At 45.5% G+C, this 15,587-nt stretch overlaps 1 protein-coding gene across 1 annotated transcript; it reads right to left on the bottom strand.

The window, feature by feature from the left end:
- Positions 1-284: 284 nt before the first annotated feature.
- cspg5b (chondroitin sulfate proteoglycan 5b) lies at positions 285-14,526 on the bottom strand. Its single transcript, XM_053446990.1, has 6 exons — positions 14,089-14,526; positions 8,405-9,173; positions 7,105-7,293; positions 6,536-6,698; positions 3,771-3,935; positions 285-1,506 (listed from the first exon to the last, which is right to left on the bottom strand). The coding sequence occupies exons 1-6, from the start codon at positions 14,168-14,170 to the stop codon at positions 871-873; spliced, it is 2,004 nt and encodes a 667-aa protein (XP_053302965.1). The 5' UTR covers positions 14,171-14,526; the 3' UTR covers positions 285-870.
- Between the last annotated feature and the right edge of the window lie 1,061 nt (positions 14,527-15,587).

Here is a 15,587-nt window from a genome sequence, read left to right as displayed (position 1 = left end):
AACTAATATATAGTTTTACTCTCAGTATTTGCTTTTTTAACATATTATTCAACAAATAATGTTAAAACTGAAAAGTAAATGAAGCGCCAGGATTACGAGGGCATTTATTATGCCTTTCCATGTTGCAGTTATTGCTGTATCCAGAAGAGGGAGACATGGTCCCTCGTATTTTTTTAACATTCATTGACAAGCCTCATCTTTTATTCCTGTTTCATCAGCGTCTCTCTGTTTGCTTTGCTCCTCTTTCCCTTTCTCTCTCCGTCTGTAGAGCACAATGCTGCGTATTTTTTCGTTCATCTTTTTTATTGAGGATTAGAAACATGAAAAACATACCAAAAAGCCTTTGAAAACACATAATAATCGTACACACTGAATAGCAAAAGATTTGTATAAACAGTTGAAAACACTAAGGCTAATGTTGTAAACCTCTATGGAACCTTTGCACTCACTATCTTCAGCAGTCGTTGGCACCGTTCTAGGAGATTTAGTGATTTGTTTTATGTGTTTGTGCGAGCGGTAACCTGAGCTTTGAGACGTTTAATTATTTACACAAAGGTGTGAACGTGTGGCTGCAGAGACTACACAGTGATTTATTTGTTTTGGCGCATCTGTGTCTGAGTGTAGTGGATACAGTGTGATCCCAGTTCTAGTTTTCTGGCTCCATGGAGCAGGTGCTGTGCTCATCGTCCGGGTATACATTTTGGGAGTCAGAGTACAAAGATGGATGGCGGATGGGTAGACAATTCACCTATAAATCACTAATTAAAGGGTTAGAGCATTGATGGACAGATCAGTGGAGAGATTAGATCATGAGAGATGTTTTGTGCGTTTGAGTTCATGGACGCCAAGCCGCACTGGGTGAAGGCCTGGTCAGGAGAGCGGTGGCAGGGATCGGGTGCTGACCGGGCTGTACTTCGCCCTGCCTGATGGTGATGGAGAAGGCTGGGTAAGATGAGGCGAGGATGGAGACGGACGAATATGTCCGCTGTGGTGCTCTCTCCCGGTCCCCGAGCGCTCTGAGTCGGGACCTTGAGATCGACCTCTGGGCCTGCGCATCTGGGGCGAGGTGGAGGCGGATGTGGGCACGCGTTTGTACTGGGAGGGAGAGTGGTGGGAGGATGGGTGGCAGCTGGGGGAAGAGTAGCACTCGGGTGCAGAGTGACGAGAGCATGGCGGGTATTGAGCGGTTGAGAGGTGACGGCCAGGTGAGGAGTGCCTTACAGACAAGGGCTCATGGTTGACGGGTGGATGCTCCTTGGTGTGTTTGGGTGATTTGGATGACTTCGACACCTTGGGCGACTTGGGCTTCTTGGGCGATTTGGGGATGTGGTGACAGGTGGAGTGAGAGTTGGCACTGTGTGAGGGAGGGGCTTGGCTGGGGGAGTCAGTGTCTCCATTGTTGGCGACCTTGTAGAGGAAGACGTCGTACTGAAGGGGCGAGCTGGTCTCTGGGTGGAGCTTGGCCTCTTTGGGCAGGAGCACTTCCAGGCCAATAGTGACTCCATCCTGATGTGGAAATATGGCAGGTAGAGAGAGATGCAGCAATGCAGGGAGAGTCACACAATAATTAAATGAAGCTACACAGAGATACAGGCATGGATGGATTATGAGACAATGGGCCCCTGGGCACAGACACGGAAGGTGAAAACGGTTTTATATGCCACTTGGGGGCAGAGGAAACCAGCTGTGAACACTAACATTATTAAGTAAAGGAGCAAACTGTTTACAAATTATACAGATATGAGTAACCCGAGCATTCATGTGGATTCATGTTTCTGGCTGCCTCATGAAACGTTTTCCAATAATAGCTCTGTTTTTGGTCTCCACCAATTCCCAAGGGAAATTTATGAGATCTGCTATGAGAGTCAAACCAAACAGTGATGTAAAGGCTGGAAAACCAAAGCTGCTATGAAGCTCTGTGGAGCTCAGAAGAACTGCAGAGTTGTCCGATAATTCTCTGTGGATTCATAAGTTATAATTTGATCCACTGTTAATGATGAGGATGTTTTTTACAGCAACTTAAACCTACAACCAACTTTAGACAAGAGAAAACTCCTGGGAAAAGTATCGTAAAAACACTTATTTTGTTGTTTTCAGAAGTTTTATGAAGCAGTGAGCTGGTAACTGCTCACGGATGAAAAAACATCCTTGTGTGCCCCAACTTTAGCCACTTGAATTAAATGTATGATTAATTGGTTAATTTCTCTGCTGTACCTATTACTGCACACTCTGTTTGTCTGTTTGTGCTTATTTTATCTTATTATCTCTCCCGCTGAAATGATTCAATTCTATTTTTACTCTGTAGTCAAAGTGAGCTATATCTTTCCCTATACTATTGTTGGAATCAGCTCATTGTTACCTAAATGTAAAGCTGCAATAGGATTTTAAATCAGAAGTAGTAATCCATCCATGGATGCAGGAGCCTAAATACAGATGATGGTATAAATGATCAGCACTAGACATGAAGAAATAAAATAATGTACACAAAATGTACATAATAGTGTTGTTTCTGAAATTAGCTAATTTAAGTTTAATTTTCATTCCTTGTTTAGAAGTAAATCTAGATTCTGTAAATGACGAATTCAAATGTAGTGATCTGTGATCTTTTCTCTCACTTAAACATTCAATATGGGTAAGAATGCTGCTGGAAATTTTGATTTAAAACCTGTTTCAACTCCTGTGGTAGTTTGTATTCATCCTGGAGAGCTGTCCGTGGTGCTGAACGGGCACAAAGAAAACCTGTGTGTGTGTGTGTGTGTGTGTGTGTGTGTGTGTGTGTGTGTGTGTGTGTGTGGTGTTAATCTGCGAGCTGTGGCACAAAAGCAGGGTCAGCCATGCATTCAGTTATTATAAGGAAGGAAGCAGTGGGGCAGTAGTAAGCTTCATCATGAGCAAACATGCAGAGAGAAAAGAGTAAGAAATAGAGGGAAAGTGGAGCTCATAGCAAAACACAGGGACAAGCTGGATAAAATTAAAAAGATTTATTCCAACCACTGTGAACTATAATCCTCCATGTATACCCAAAAAAGTACAAAAGAACCTCAAGTACATTAAAGTATTAGAAATCACATTGAAAACCAAGACACAGTGTGTGTAATATATGTATATAGATTCAAATATCAACTCCAAGCAATTACTTTGACCTCATGTAGTCTAGACATATCCACCTATTAGCAAACAGGAATATTTTTTCGCAAATACAGATTCACTTGATTTCCACATACTTCTTTTTGCAAATATTTTACGTTTTCAGACACTTTCCGTTGAGAACACCAATGCATGCGGGCAGAGCGAGACAGTAAGGCGGGGGCGGGCTGAGGCGAGGGGGCGGGGTTAAGGAGACAGGAGACAGGAGATGAGGAGGAGGATGAAGGAGCGACAGTTCATTGGTCAAAGACCAAGGCAGAGCATCAGCAGAGAGGAGAGTCAGTAGTTGGTCCAAGCCAAAGATTTTAGACCAGCAGTAAGAGGCAGGTAGAGAAAAGAAAGGAGGCAGCGGCGCCCCTATGTGGTCAGTGATGGCATGACAGCCTTGTAAACAGGACTATTGTGCTTTTCATGTTGCGTCCTTTAATTCGTGTTGTGCTTTACTTTTGACATGCGGCCTGATTAAAACTGTATAAAAACACTTTGCAAGGTGTAAACAATTGTTAGCCTAAAATCATCTTTTGTTGTTTGTGTGCACATTAAATATTTTTGTCGGATTCTTCAGCTGCACATTTTGTCAGATGGTGTTTTTTTTAAACCAGGTTGTTCTGGAGACTGTTTACCTCGGCGTTCTCCTCTGTGTTGTTGGGAGTGAGGTCGTGGTCGTGAGCGACGGAGGGCGGGCGATTGTTCTCATGCTTGGGGGAATGAGAGTTGAGGATGTTCATAGAGCCCTCTTCCTTGGGCTGCAGGGACTTCCCTGGGTCCTCCTTCTTGTGGGGGTCATCCTGTGGGGAGAATTACGTACTCATTATGCACACCGTGATACACACTAGCACACATAAAGAGTTCTGTAACCACAAAGTGCATTGATTCATTTGAGTGGGGATATGTTAGCACCTGCAGGATAGTTTGTGTAGCCTTATATGCTTTTCTTTGTGTTCTAGCTCTACTGAAGCCTGGAGAGGTTTCCTTTGCTGATTTGATTCAGCATAATCTCATGTGTATAAATGTGTGTGTTGCATAGTTTGAGGGGATGTGTCAATTTTAGGTGGTTTCATTTATCAGGAAAATCCAATTGTTATGCAAACTATGTCTAGGAAAATGGGTTTAAAATAGATTTTCTAATCCTCTGGTGTGCATTACATCTTCACAGGTAAGTTGATATCCAATTAGAAAAAAGAAAAGAATGGCTACACTTTAATTGTTACAATTCAGGTTCAGCATCCCTCAGAGGCATAATTTGAAGACAGGTTGCGTCACAACGGCGCAACTTGACCTTGACTAGACTAAACCTTCAAACACAGCCAACAAACAGCTGTTCTGTTGACAAGATCGCCTAATTTCGGCAGTCGCGGTCTTCTTGTCCCAAAAACACCTCCATACATCCCTTGAATTGAGACAGGGCCAGTGCAGAGTTATAAGTGATAAGCACATTGCAGGATTACTGACGATAGGATCTTCAAAGAATGAAAACAACTGAATAAAAGCCCCTTTATAGAGTGCCAACTGAAAAGAAGCAGAACAGGAAAGCAGAATCTTATGCCTATCACGCAGAAAGCGTCAGTCCTGTTTGATGTGATCTTCTTGAACACATACGGGTCACTGTGTGAACTGATACTCAGTCTTTATGCAGAGACCTTTATCTAATCCACGAATCATATCTCTGGCTTCTTAAAAAGATACCAATCAGCCGCCCCAGAAGAGTTGAATCGAGGGCAATCGGAGTCGGTCATGGTCAATCGGCTCTCTGACATTTAAAGGACTGCATTGCAGACCGTGTGCCTGCAGGGGCTTTTTAGCCTCTAGACCTGACATTTAGAGCATCCGGACGTCACAGAAACTCATCTGTTACAACCGTGCTGAAATGCCAGCAGAGCACGGAAAGCAGTGGTTTATATTAACAAAACAGAAAAAACAAAAGTCACAATTAGTTCACTCAAGTTAGTCCCGTCGAGAGTGGGTAATGGACTGGGAATGTGTGTGGGGTTTTGAGAAATCCTTCGATCTGGGTTTTGTGTGAAAAGTACTAAATGCAGCAGTTATCAATGAGTGTTTCTGTGACTGCAACAACTGTTGTGTCTGTGCTCATCTGACTGTGTCAGCTTGTCAATGTTAGAGCTATCGACTGACTGGCATGTCACAGACATCTGAAGGTCATGGGCACAGCAGGCGGCAAGTAGGCCACCATCGATCCTCCACACTGGCCACAGCTGGACACAACTAACCCATCATACTTTAACACCAGAGACAGCAAGTTCTATAAACTCAAGGTCATGCTTGTAGAAATTGCTTTGAATAACTCTTAACGGAATTTTTTGTGAATCTCGTATTAAGATCTTCCTCCATCAACACAAATTTCCATTGATTATTGAGTTTAAGAGTTTGACTGTGCGTCAGTAAACTGTATTGGGTCAGAAACCCAGCAGGCGTGTGTGATTTGATGAATGCCAAACAGGGGCACGCGTTTATCTGCCTGCGCACACAAACCCCCACATTCAGAAACATGGGAATGAATACATCAATGCATACACATTTATATTCACAGACACACACACACATGCTGCTACAGAATGCAGTTGACTATAGCAGCTCTACACGTGCAACCTTTGGAGGAGGACTGGATGGAATAGAGGGAGGCCTGCTGCACGGGGACCCTAAAATGGCTGTTCAAACAAAATGAAGGCTCCTCATTGAGCCTCCCAATTTGGGGAACAATTTATTCACACGGCGCAGACTATATAACAACTCAGAACTACTGGTTGCAGGAAGCAGGGGGTGATTAATCATTTCAACTGCAGCGTACGCGGAGCACAGCCGATGCAGGAGGAGGAAGAGAGGTTTTTGCAGATCTGGCATCTATAGATTGCTCAAGCTGAAAGCGAAGCCGGGGAGGGGAAACTGCTGCAGGCGGTGTGGACACTTCTGCTCTGCTCTTACCTGAAAGTGGTTATAAGGGTTTCTGGGTTTATACTCCCAGGTATAGCTGGTTGGTGATGGCCTCTAAAGGGCATCAGTGAGTGTGAAAAGCATTAAACACACACTTATGCTGTACATACACAACTGCAGGTGAAAACCAATTTTTGATTTAACAAGGGATCAAATGGGGGTTTGGTGTGTGCATACCACAACAAGCTTCAGTTATTTGTATTTTCAGGCCATGCATACACAGACAGAGGATGACCACAGACAGACACATATATCATATCACTAGTGAAGATTGCACACAGGAGCAAACATAAACGGGGAAAACGGATGGAAGAAATGAAATTACAGGCAAACAGATAAAGAATAAGAGAGAAAACATCCAACAGAATAGAAGAAGAGGTGGAAGGAGAGAGAGAAAGAGAGAGAGAGGAGAGCAAACATGAGGAGAGCTGGGGCATACCTGACAGATAATGTTGTCATAGTACGCCAGGTTGTGAGTGTGAGCTTGGGGAGCGGGCGGAGGGGTGTCGCACAGTTTCCTTACATTTGGCTGCGAGCCGTCGGCCATCGTGGAAACCGAGAGGCCGTCCGTCTGTGGCTCGCTGCTCTGCGGCCGGTACTTACTGCAGGAGGGCACAGGGAAAGAGAGCTTTTATCTTTTGGCACTTCGATGGTTCCAGGTCCAGATATTACCTACATTGCTCATGCACATTGTGCAGCTGGTATTAAAGCCTCTGGTAGACACTTTATCCATAAACATATATCAACAATGTAAATAATTCAGGGGACGCAAGAGAAGAGCAATAGATAAACTCTAAATATCACTTTGTGGCTGGTGAATATATAATCTAATTAGATCTGATTGGAGGGATTGTTCTCACTGCTCATGGATGTCAACATGCTTTATTAGATTGTTTTACATGAATTAGACAGTGACATAGTGAGGTCAACTCTCAACTAAATCCTCACTCTGTAGGGTCTATGCTGACAATTGTCCTCACAAAGGTAGAAGTTCACACACACACACACCTGCGTTTGCGAAGGCGCCTGTTCTCGTTCTTGAGGCGGTGCAGCCTCTTGGCAAAGAATACGATGATCATGAAGAGGAGGAGGAGCACAAAGGAGGACACGCCCACCACCGCGCAAATCACCTGAAACTCGGTGACCGCCCAATCACAGCGCGTGCCTTTGTTCCAGATGTAGTCCTGCACGTTACACCTGGACACAAGGGGGCAGAAACAGAGACATGAACAACAAAGTTATTTTTTTTTTTAAGTATCTTGTGTTTTTTTGTATTCTGTTGAGCTGCTGTATGAAAAGAGGTTTATCATGAGTGTCCGCTTAACTGCCCTATTTACCATATTTATATCAACAGCATGTTATCCAGAGTAAAGAGTGTAAAATGGTACTGATGACATGGTGCACTGAGGTCTGTCCAGCAAAGCAGGGATTCGGCCTACAGCCGAGTCCTTAATAAGATCAGAGGATCAGGGTGTGTGTGTGTGTGTGTGTGTGTGTGTGTGTGTGTGTGTGTGTGTGTGTGTGTGTGTGTGTGTGTGTGTGTGTGTGTGTGTGTGTGTGTGTGTGTGTGTGTGTGTGTGTGTGTGTGTGTGTGTGTGTGTGTGTGTGTGTGTGTGTGTGTGTGTGTGTGTGTGTGTGTGTGTGCCATTACTCAGCAGGTACAATAAGCTGAGCAACAGTTTACCTCTCAGCTCAGGATGGGACAGATGGTGCTATCAAGGCGTGGTTTACTGTATGTGCATGAGCAGCATGCGTGCATCTCCATTTAATGTGTATGTGCGTGTGTGTATTGCTCGTCCCTGACCTCACTGCATGTCATCTTTCTCATACTTTCTATGAGTCCATACTTGGTGTGTCTTCACACACACACATGCACACGCACACACCCACACACTCTTTACCCCCTGCCTCCAATACTGAGCTTATCCTCCAGCGACCCTGCTGTGATCTTGACAAACCCTCATGACACATTAAACCAGCCTTCTGTCTTTGTGCATGTGTGTGTAATTGTGTGTCTGCTTGTCTGAAATGTCCTAAATCTTTTCTTTGTGTTGGACGGAGAACATTTGAAAATGATCCCAACAACACAAATCAAATAGGGGAAAATTTGAGCTGCCAACAATCCTCCCAAATACTCAAATAGTGTGCTAGTGCGTGTTCACCACTTCTCCTCTAAATGTCACTGAATCTTTTTAAATGCTAATGAAAAGCCTTTCTGTTATTAAACACTTTCTGGTGCAAACAACCTTAAAGTTTACCCAGAAACAACCAAAGCAGCCAGTGCAGTTTACCTGTTTGTTTTTCTTACCTGCAGAAAGCCCCCATTCCTGCCACCACGGTGCACACCCCTCCATTGAGGCAGAAATTGGTTTCAGTGTCACATTGAGACACACACACCCCTGGTCCAGAGCGGACGAAGCCCAGCCTGCAGCCGTCAGCCCCCATGGCACCACCCACGCTGACCCTATCATCCTTGTCTGGCCCTGGCATTGGAGGAACAGGTGAGGAGGGCTCACTCTCCACTTTAGGCATCACATTGTCAGGGACAGCAGGAGAAACAGAAAGGCGCGGATTCTCATCCTCCATGTCGGCTGGGGGGGAAGGTGTGGGCTCGGGCTCCGGGGTCGTATCCAACGCCGAGAGGTCATCGTCGGGTGCAAGGTAGTCGTAAAAGTCCGACAGCGTCCATGCGGTGGGGTCCGCCCCTTTCTGCTTCTGGGGTTTGGGGACTTTTGCCAAATCCAAAGCGTCAGAGGGCACAACATCCGGCGCCGGGCTGTGGAACGCCACGGTGATGACGTCCTCGGTCATGGGGTTTCCGGGCTGGTCTGGACCTGCACCACCGGCAGTGAGCTCCTCCACGACAGGTGGGTCCTCCTCCACGAAGTCGAGGTGGACGTGTTTGCGAGAATGGTGGTGTTTGGTGGAGCTGAGGGGGAGTTTGGCCCCGAGACCTGCTCCGATCAGGTGGTCTCTCTCCGCCGAGTCATCACTCAGCACCATCCCGGTGTTCAAGGCCTCGTTGTTGAGAGATGATTGGTTGTGGTGATGATGGCGCCTGGTCAGCGAATGCCTCCCTGTCAATCCGACACAATAAAAGGTTATCAGGTAGCCCAGCGGTTTGGGTTAAGTGACAGTTTAAACAAAAGTGACAGTTTAAACAAAAACAGAAAAGATGAGATTCCCTCTACAAAGGAGGTGATGTTTTACCCCCTGTCTGTTTGTCTGTGATCAACATTACACAAAAACAATTGAACAGATTTCACTGAACGAATGGATTTACATAAACAGACCTTTTTTTACTTCGAAATGACATTAAAACAAAAAGCCATTCGCATGTATCACGGATTCTCATTAAAAAAATCATAGTCTCAAAGCCTAAGTCGAGACAACAGTGATGTCACCATCAAGGTTTATTTGCTCAGCGTAAACAAAGCTCCTCAACTGAAGTCACGTCGCACTGCTGTTTCACTGGCTGCGTCCTCTTTAATGTGACAGGTAAACTGTCTTTGATGTGTACAAATCAATCCAGTGCTCTTTAACATATTCTTATTGGCCCACACCGCATCAATGACGCAGCGGCGGGGGAGTTTTCACGTATTTTTTGTGATTTCATCTAAATATAGAGGACAAAGTCATAAAAAAGGAATCTTGTATAAACACATTTAAAGCTTCTCTCTCGAACCGAAGCCGATCCCATGGTGTCGTCTCTGTTTAGTTTTATGAAGATTGTGGCCCAAGGATGAGGGATGAATAATTTAAAAGGATCCCTACAGTATTCTGCTGAAAGTGCCTTCAGGCTGCAGCAGGCCAGGATAATACTGTGATGTCACACTATCCTTTTACAAAACAATTAAGAAAAAGCACAACATTCGAATAAAACAGATTTAAGACTGTCTTAAGAGATTGTCCTAAGTGATTAATTGAGAAAGAAATCAGAACAAGAGCCGAGGACTGACGTGTAATCAGACTGGGGAGAGGCAGGATTAGGCACATCCAGTGATTCACTAATGTGCTCTGGTGACCGAGACAGGGCAAGGATTAGATTAGGATTTAGAGCGATAGGTTAGAGGCCGACTGGTCAAGGCACTTCGCCTCAACTTGGCAATCTGCAGAGGAAGATTGAAACACGCAGTCAAAGAAGCAGACAAGGAAACACAGAGATAAAGAGATATAACCACACAGGGATTCTTCAAAACCTCTCAACATGCCGCAGGTGACCTCTGTGCCATCACTAATCCATCCTGTGCAGTCAAATGTTCTTCATATCAACAGGACTTTATTTTATTTGACCTTTTAGTATTTTCCCTGGTGGTTGCTTTATATTTAGTGAACATTACAAAAGCGAGTTTTATCTTCTCACCTAACTCTTTGCAAATTTGTGCATCACCAAAAAAGTAGAGCTACATCTTATTTGGTGGAATCTAAAGGGAACAGGACAGAGAGGCAGATCCCAGTGGGGAATATTTGTCTTGCACTTGAGGTACCGTTTCCACAGCTGACTGATTTAAAAAAATAAAAAAAAAAAAGAATTCCACGTCTTCGTACTTTTCCATTGGCCTGGTACATCTGCACAAACTGCCAAGCTCGTCCAGATACTTGGCCGGACGGCTTCTGTCCCACTGCCACCCTGGAAATCGCTGCGCCCGTCCAATGAGATCGCTGCTTCCTGTGTCTGCCACTTCATTCAGAGCTAATACAAAAACCATCTGAACGTGCCTGGAGTCACAACGACTAGTGGTGGCTGAGGAACCATGAGATTCACCTTTCCTACAGACTTACACACACACACCACACACACATGCTGCTGTTGCCATGGTGAGATGTAAAGAGGTGCCATGTTGAAAGGAGGAGAGGGGTGAGGGAGTTGCAGTGGAAACAGAGAATCCAGTGTAAGCTCTCTCTCTCTCTCTCACTCACTCTCTCTCTTGTTTTCCAATCAATCAGCCAGCGAGTCAGTTTGTGTTGAATACCAACTCCATCTGTGGGAAAACCCGAGCTGGAATTGGGCTGGAATGCTTCACAGTCTGTGTAAAGAGATAGACACGCCGCACCGGTTACAACTGATTACAACTGAATCAAATTTCATTTATTGAACCAATCTACCAATTTGTTCCCTGTCGAGACTTAGATGCCGCATCCTGTCAGCAGCTGGCAGCGGCCTCATGGCCATTACAAGAGCAAGAAGAGAGCATGAACAGATTACAAGAGCATCACAAGCGAATTGAAGGTAGGAGCACCCGCTCAGCTGTTTGACTTCCTGTCGGGGGAAAAGGGCGCCCTGTGTGCCCGTCACTGTCACCGAGCTCCTCACCTCGAGCATTATGCTGAGCCAGTCGCCATGGTAACACGTTTCTACCTGAGGTCACTGTTACTGGCTAGATTCCCAGCATCAGTGGCCTCATCAGCAGCAGGCAGAGGGAGTTATGGGTAGGTGTCCTATTGTTGGACGGACAAACAACTACCATATTCATATATATATATAAACCTGTTGGCAGACTTTGACAACTACAAGCCCATATTATTGGATGCACTTATTATTTCATTTTTTACAATAAAACTTTTAGAGAATGTTGCACTGCATGTGTCCAGGTGATCACTTATTTGTTATTTGCATTATTTGGTCAACCTGCAACCCTCCTTTGTGCATTTTCGCTTTTAAAACCATAAATAGTTTCATCTCCTTTCCTTCTGTGTGCGTGTATGTGAAAGTCAGGGAGATGCTGATGATCTGATCCATTGTGACATATCATGAGCTTTCTAGGGCTACAGGGCAGATGGACCTCACAGTGTGTGTTCATTCAGACAGGGGACAAACACACCCAGTAACATGGCGGAGCACCCAGGAGTCTGGATTTAATCCATACTGTCTTACATGGCTCTCACTGATAACCTGTTTGCATGCAAAATCAAAAGGATATACATTAAAAAATGTAATTAATTTCCATAATGTCATTTGATTCTTTTAAGCCAAATGACTAAATTCAAAGTTTGCACTGCTCTTCCTATTTTATTTAGTTGGTTTATAAGGGTCATAGATTGAGGCTATAATGAACAGTTGTTGTTTTAGATGATTCAGCTGTATGAATATTTCGGCGGATGTTTTGTTGAACTGTATTCATTTATATACCTGCATAGATATTAATGGGGAGGACAGATTAGCCTGATAGGAACCCTGCCTGTGTAAATTAATGTAATTTAATAATAAGTACAAGTACCTCAAAGCAAAAATGTGGATTATGGCCAAAATGGCCTCTAAATGCAAAATAGCAGGCTTCCTGTTGCGTTTTTCAAATTGCACCTATAGACTGTTTTGTTTGCCTGATCAATCGATACATGTGTATTGATTTTTGTGAAGATCGATCAATGTGAACATGTCTCGGGGGGCACCGTTGAGCCATTTTGCCACGCCCCTTGAAAACTCCTCCAGAATATGTGTATTTTCACCACTTTCTAATTTTCTTCAAACTTTGGTAAGAATTTGAGCATGTTAAAACCTTCAAAAAGCCTATTCATTTGCCTGAAAAAGAATAATAATCCTTACAATTTCAATAGGGCCTCACTGTCTGTCAGTGCCTGTCAGTGCTCAGCCCCTAATAAAAAACTTTAGTTGTACAGCAGCTTTAAATTAAAAAGGTTACAATTTGGTTACAATATCTTGTTTTTTCTCTTTTCTCATGTGTATATTGTATTTGTGCTCTAATGCTCTGCCGATGTTTGCCTTCAAGTATACATTTTTCACTTGTGAAGTGACTAAGTTTTGAAAGGTGCTATAAACCTAAATCTTATATTTGTATTATTCGGATCATTTGTTTTGTACAGGACAGGAACAACCCCAATCTGTCCCTGCAGGGCGTCATCATGCAGGTTGGCTTCGCAGGGCTGCATGTGTTCCTTCACGATAACAACGTCCCTGTAATGAGGCTGATCACAGAGATGTCACGTGGCGTGTGAACATGACAGACAGTGTTTACCGGTCAATATGTCACAGTGTTAACGCCTAGTTACACATCGAGGGCGCGAGATGCGGCGAGAGACGCGGGGGGGGGCGTGCCCACGTGAACCCCGGCGACCCTGCGCGTGCACGAGCCAGCTACCCTGTTGCTGGGCAGCGGAGGCGTTTCATTTCATTTCTATTTATCACAGACAGACAGACAGACAGAGGCAGGGACACGTGTTTGTTCCCACACTGCAGCACCGTCTGCGGCTTGTTGCGGGCCTCGGTTGTCTCGGGCTTCCCCTGGATGTCTGGGTTAATTCAGACCCCCCCACCACCACCCCTGCAGACAGACCCACGGTACATGGCCCTAATCCCGTTTTTGTCTGGGCCACGCACCGCCACTGCTGCAGCACTGACCTGACACATGCCCCCCCCGATCACCCACAGACCCACAGTGCTTCTCTTCTCTGCAGCATAACAGCTCTTTACGCCGAGAACAAGACTTTTACCTTAAAGCTACAGGTTTGTGACCGGGCGTGAGATTGGATCAGACCGTGCAGTGGCAGGATCAATGGTTCAAGTGTCATTAATAATCAATATAGCAGCCCCTTAACATGAGAACATCTCAGCTCACACCAATGGATCTGTGTGCACAGGTTAGTGATTCATAGAAGACCTTTTTCTCTGCGAGAAAACCCAATGACATCATGGGTGTTAAGAGGCAAATGACTGCATTTAAATTGCGATACATTTGAAAAAAAGATCAGTGTTTTAATCTAAAAAGAATAAGAAGATCAAAAAAAGCAAAGTCCTGCAGGTTCATATCTACAGATTAAAATAATCCCAGTGCTCCCAATAGATCATTTCATTTCATATCAACCACTGATGTCCATGTTGTAAATGGCAGCTGCTGTCATTTGTCATTTTACACATTAAAGCCAATGCAGGTGTGATCTGATTCATGCACTTGCGCGCTTGCATGCAACAAATGCACACTCACACACGCGCGCACACGCACAGGGTGGGACACCGGTCCGGTGCCGCGGACTCACCGTGTGCAGACAGGGGGGCGATGACCAAGGAGATGGTCATCAGCACCTGCCAGGCCCCCAGACCTCCGTTCCCGCGCGGCATCACGGATCCTGTTCCCGGTGACCGATCCACTGACGCGCACTCTGGCTCCCGCTCGTCGCTCTGCAGACGGTGGACAGCTCGGTAATCCTGCGCGGCGGCTCCAGCAAAGTTCAGATCTTGCCGGTTGTCGCCATGTCTCCGGTGAACGTGTGGCGTCCCTCACAGCTGCAGCGTCTACGTGTGTATGAGTGAACCGGTTATCGGCTCGGGTTCGGTTCCATTGTGCCCTCCTCCTCCACACCGTCAGCGCGCGCTTGTCGCTCTGGGTCCGTCGGCGGCACCGCAAGTAGTTGTAGTAGTGATGCGCGCGGCCGACAGCGGGTCTGCAGAGCGGGTTTTAATGAACCGGCTCCGGTCTGTCGGTGCCTGCTGCCTGCGTGCGATCTGGCGTTAAGCCTTTTCCCTTTGGCTTCATAGGCGATGAGCGGCACAGCACGGTGCGACGTGGAATGGCACGGTAATGCGCGCGCACTGTGCGCTTGGGTGTCAAAGTGCCAACACACACGCAAAGGGAAAGAGAGGATAGAGAGGGACACACGGACACACACACACACACACACACATACCAGAGTTCAGCCTCAGTGTGATAAAGCCTGTGTAGACTGGAGGATTTAAGCAGCTTCTGTTGTCACTAGAAGTCAATATGCTCCATTTTACACCATTGCTAATGAGAGTGTGTGTTTGTGTGTGTGCACATTATGTCCAAGTCCCTCTCTGGGTGGTGTTAACATGTCAGGGAGTTGTTTTGGTGCATGTTGCTTTTGGCTACAGGGTGTGTGTGTGTGTGTGTGTGTGTGTGTGTGTGTGTGTGTGTGTGTGTGTGTGTGTGTGTGTGTGTGTGTGTGTGTGTGTGTGTGTGTGTGTGTGTGTGTGTGTGTGTGTGTGTGTGTGTGTGTGTGTGTGTGTGTGTGTGTGTGTGTGTGTGTGTGTTACTTATTTAGGACCTTTACAGCATACACTGGTCTTGTCAGGACCTCACGAGGACCAAAGCCTGGTCCTAATGAGGCCAAACCTGATGTCTGAGGTCCTGGGGAAGGTTAGTGGTAAGAGGTAAATTGTGGTTAGGTTAGGTCATGATGAGATTTTGGTGAGGATGTCCTAACTAAGTTCTAACAAAGGCAACCGCACAAACCTTTGTGTCTGTGTGTTTGTGTGTGGTACAATGAACAGATGCCATTGTCTGGAGCCTATATCACAACATAACAGTAAGAGGATTATCCACACCCACCATGCATCTGAAAGCAGTCACGTTGCCCCCCCCCCCCCCATTTCATACATTCACTACTGAAGCATAATTTCTATTTTCTCGCTCCCCCCCCCCCCCAGCACTTCTCACATCACCTTTGCACCACTACCTTTTACTATCTGCTCCTCTATCACCACACACAGTTTAGCAGAACTGCCACCAAGTTCATGT

This window comes from Pleuronectes platessa, chromosome 18 (genome assembly GCF_947347685.1).
Source record: "Pleuronectes platessa chromosome 18, fPlePla1.1, whole genome shotgun sequence".
In the NCBI taxonomy this organism is placed as follows: domain Eukaryota; kingdom Metazoa; phylum Chordata; class Actinopteri; order Pleuronectiformes; family Pleuronectidae; genus Pleuronectes; species Pleuronectes platessa.
The sequence above is the reverse complement of the archived record's forward strand: the minus strand, read 5'-3'. Positions and strand labels throughout refer to the sequence as shown.

Excerpts from the sequence above, each read along its gene's own strand:
- cspg5b (XM_053446990.1), bottom strand. The coding sequence starts at position 14,170 with ATGCCGCGCGGGAACGGAGGTCTGGGGGCCTGGCAGGTGCTGATGACC. Across the intron at positions 9,174-14,088 it reads CGCCCCCCTGTCTGCACACG|GGAGGCATTCGCTGACCAGG; the intron begins GTGAGTCCGCGG and ends TCGGATTGACAG. Across the intron at positions 6,699-7,104 it reads AGGCGCCTTCGCAAACGCAG|TAAGTACCGGCCGCAGAGCA; the intron begins GTGTGTGTGTGT and ends GCCCTCCTGCAG.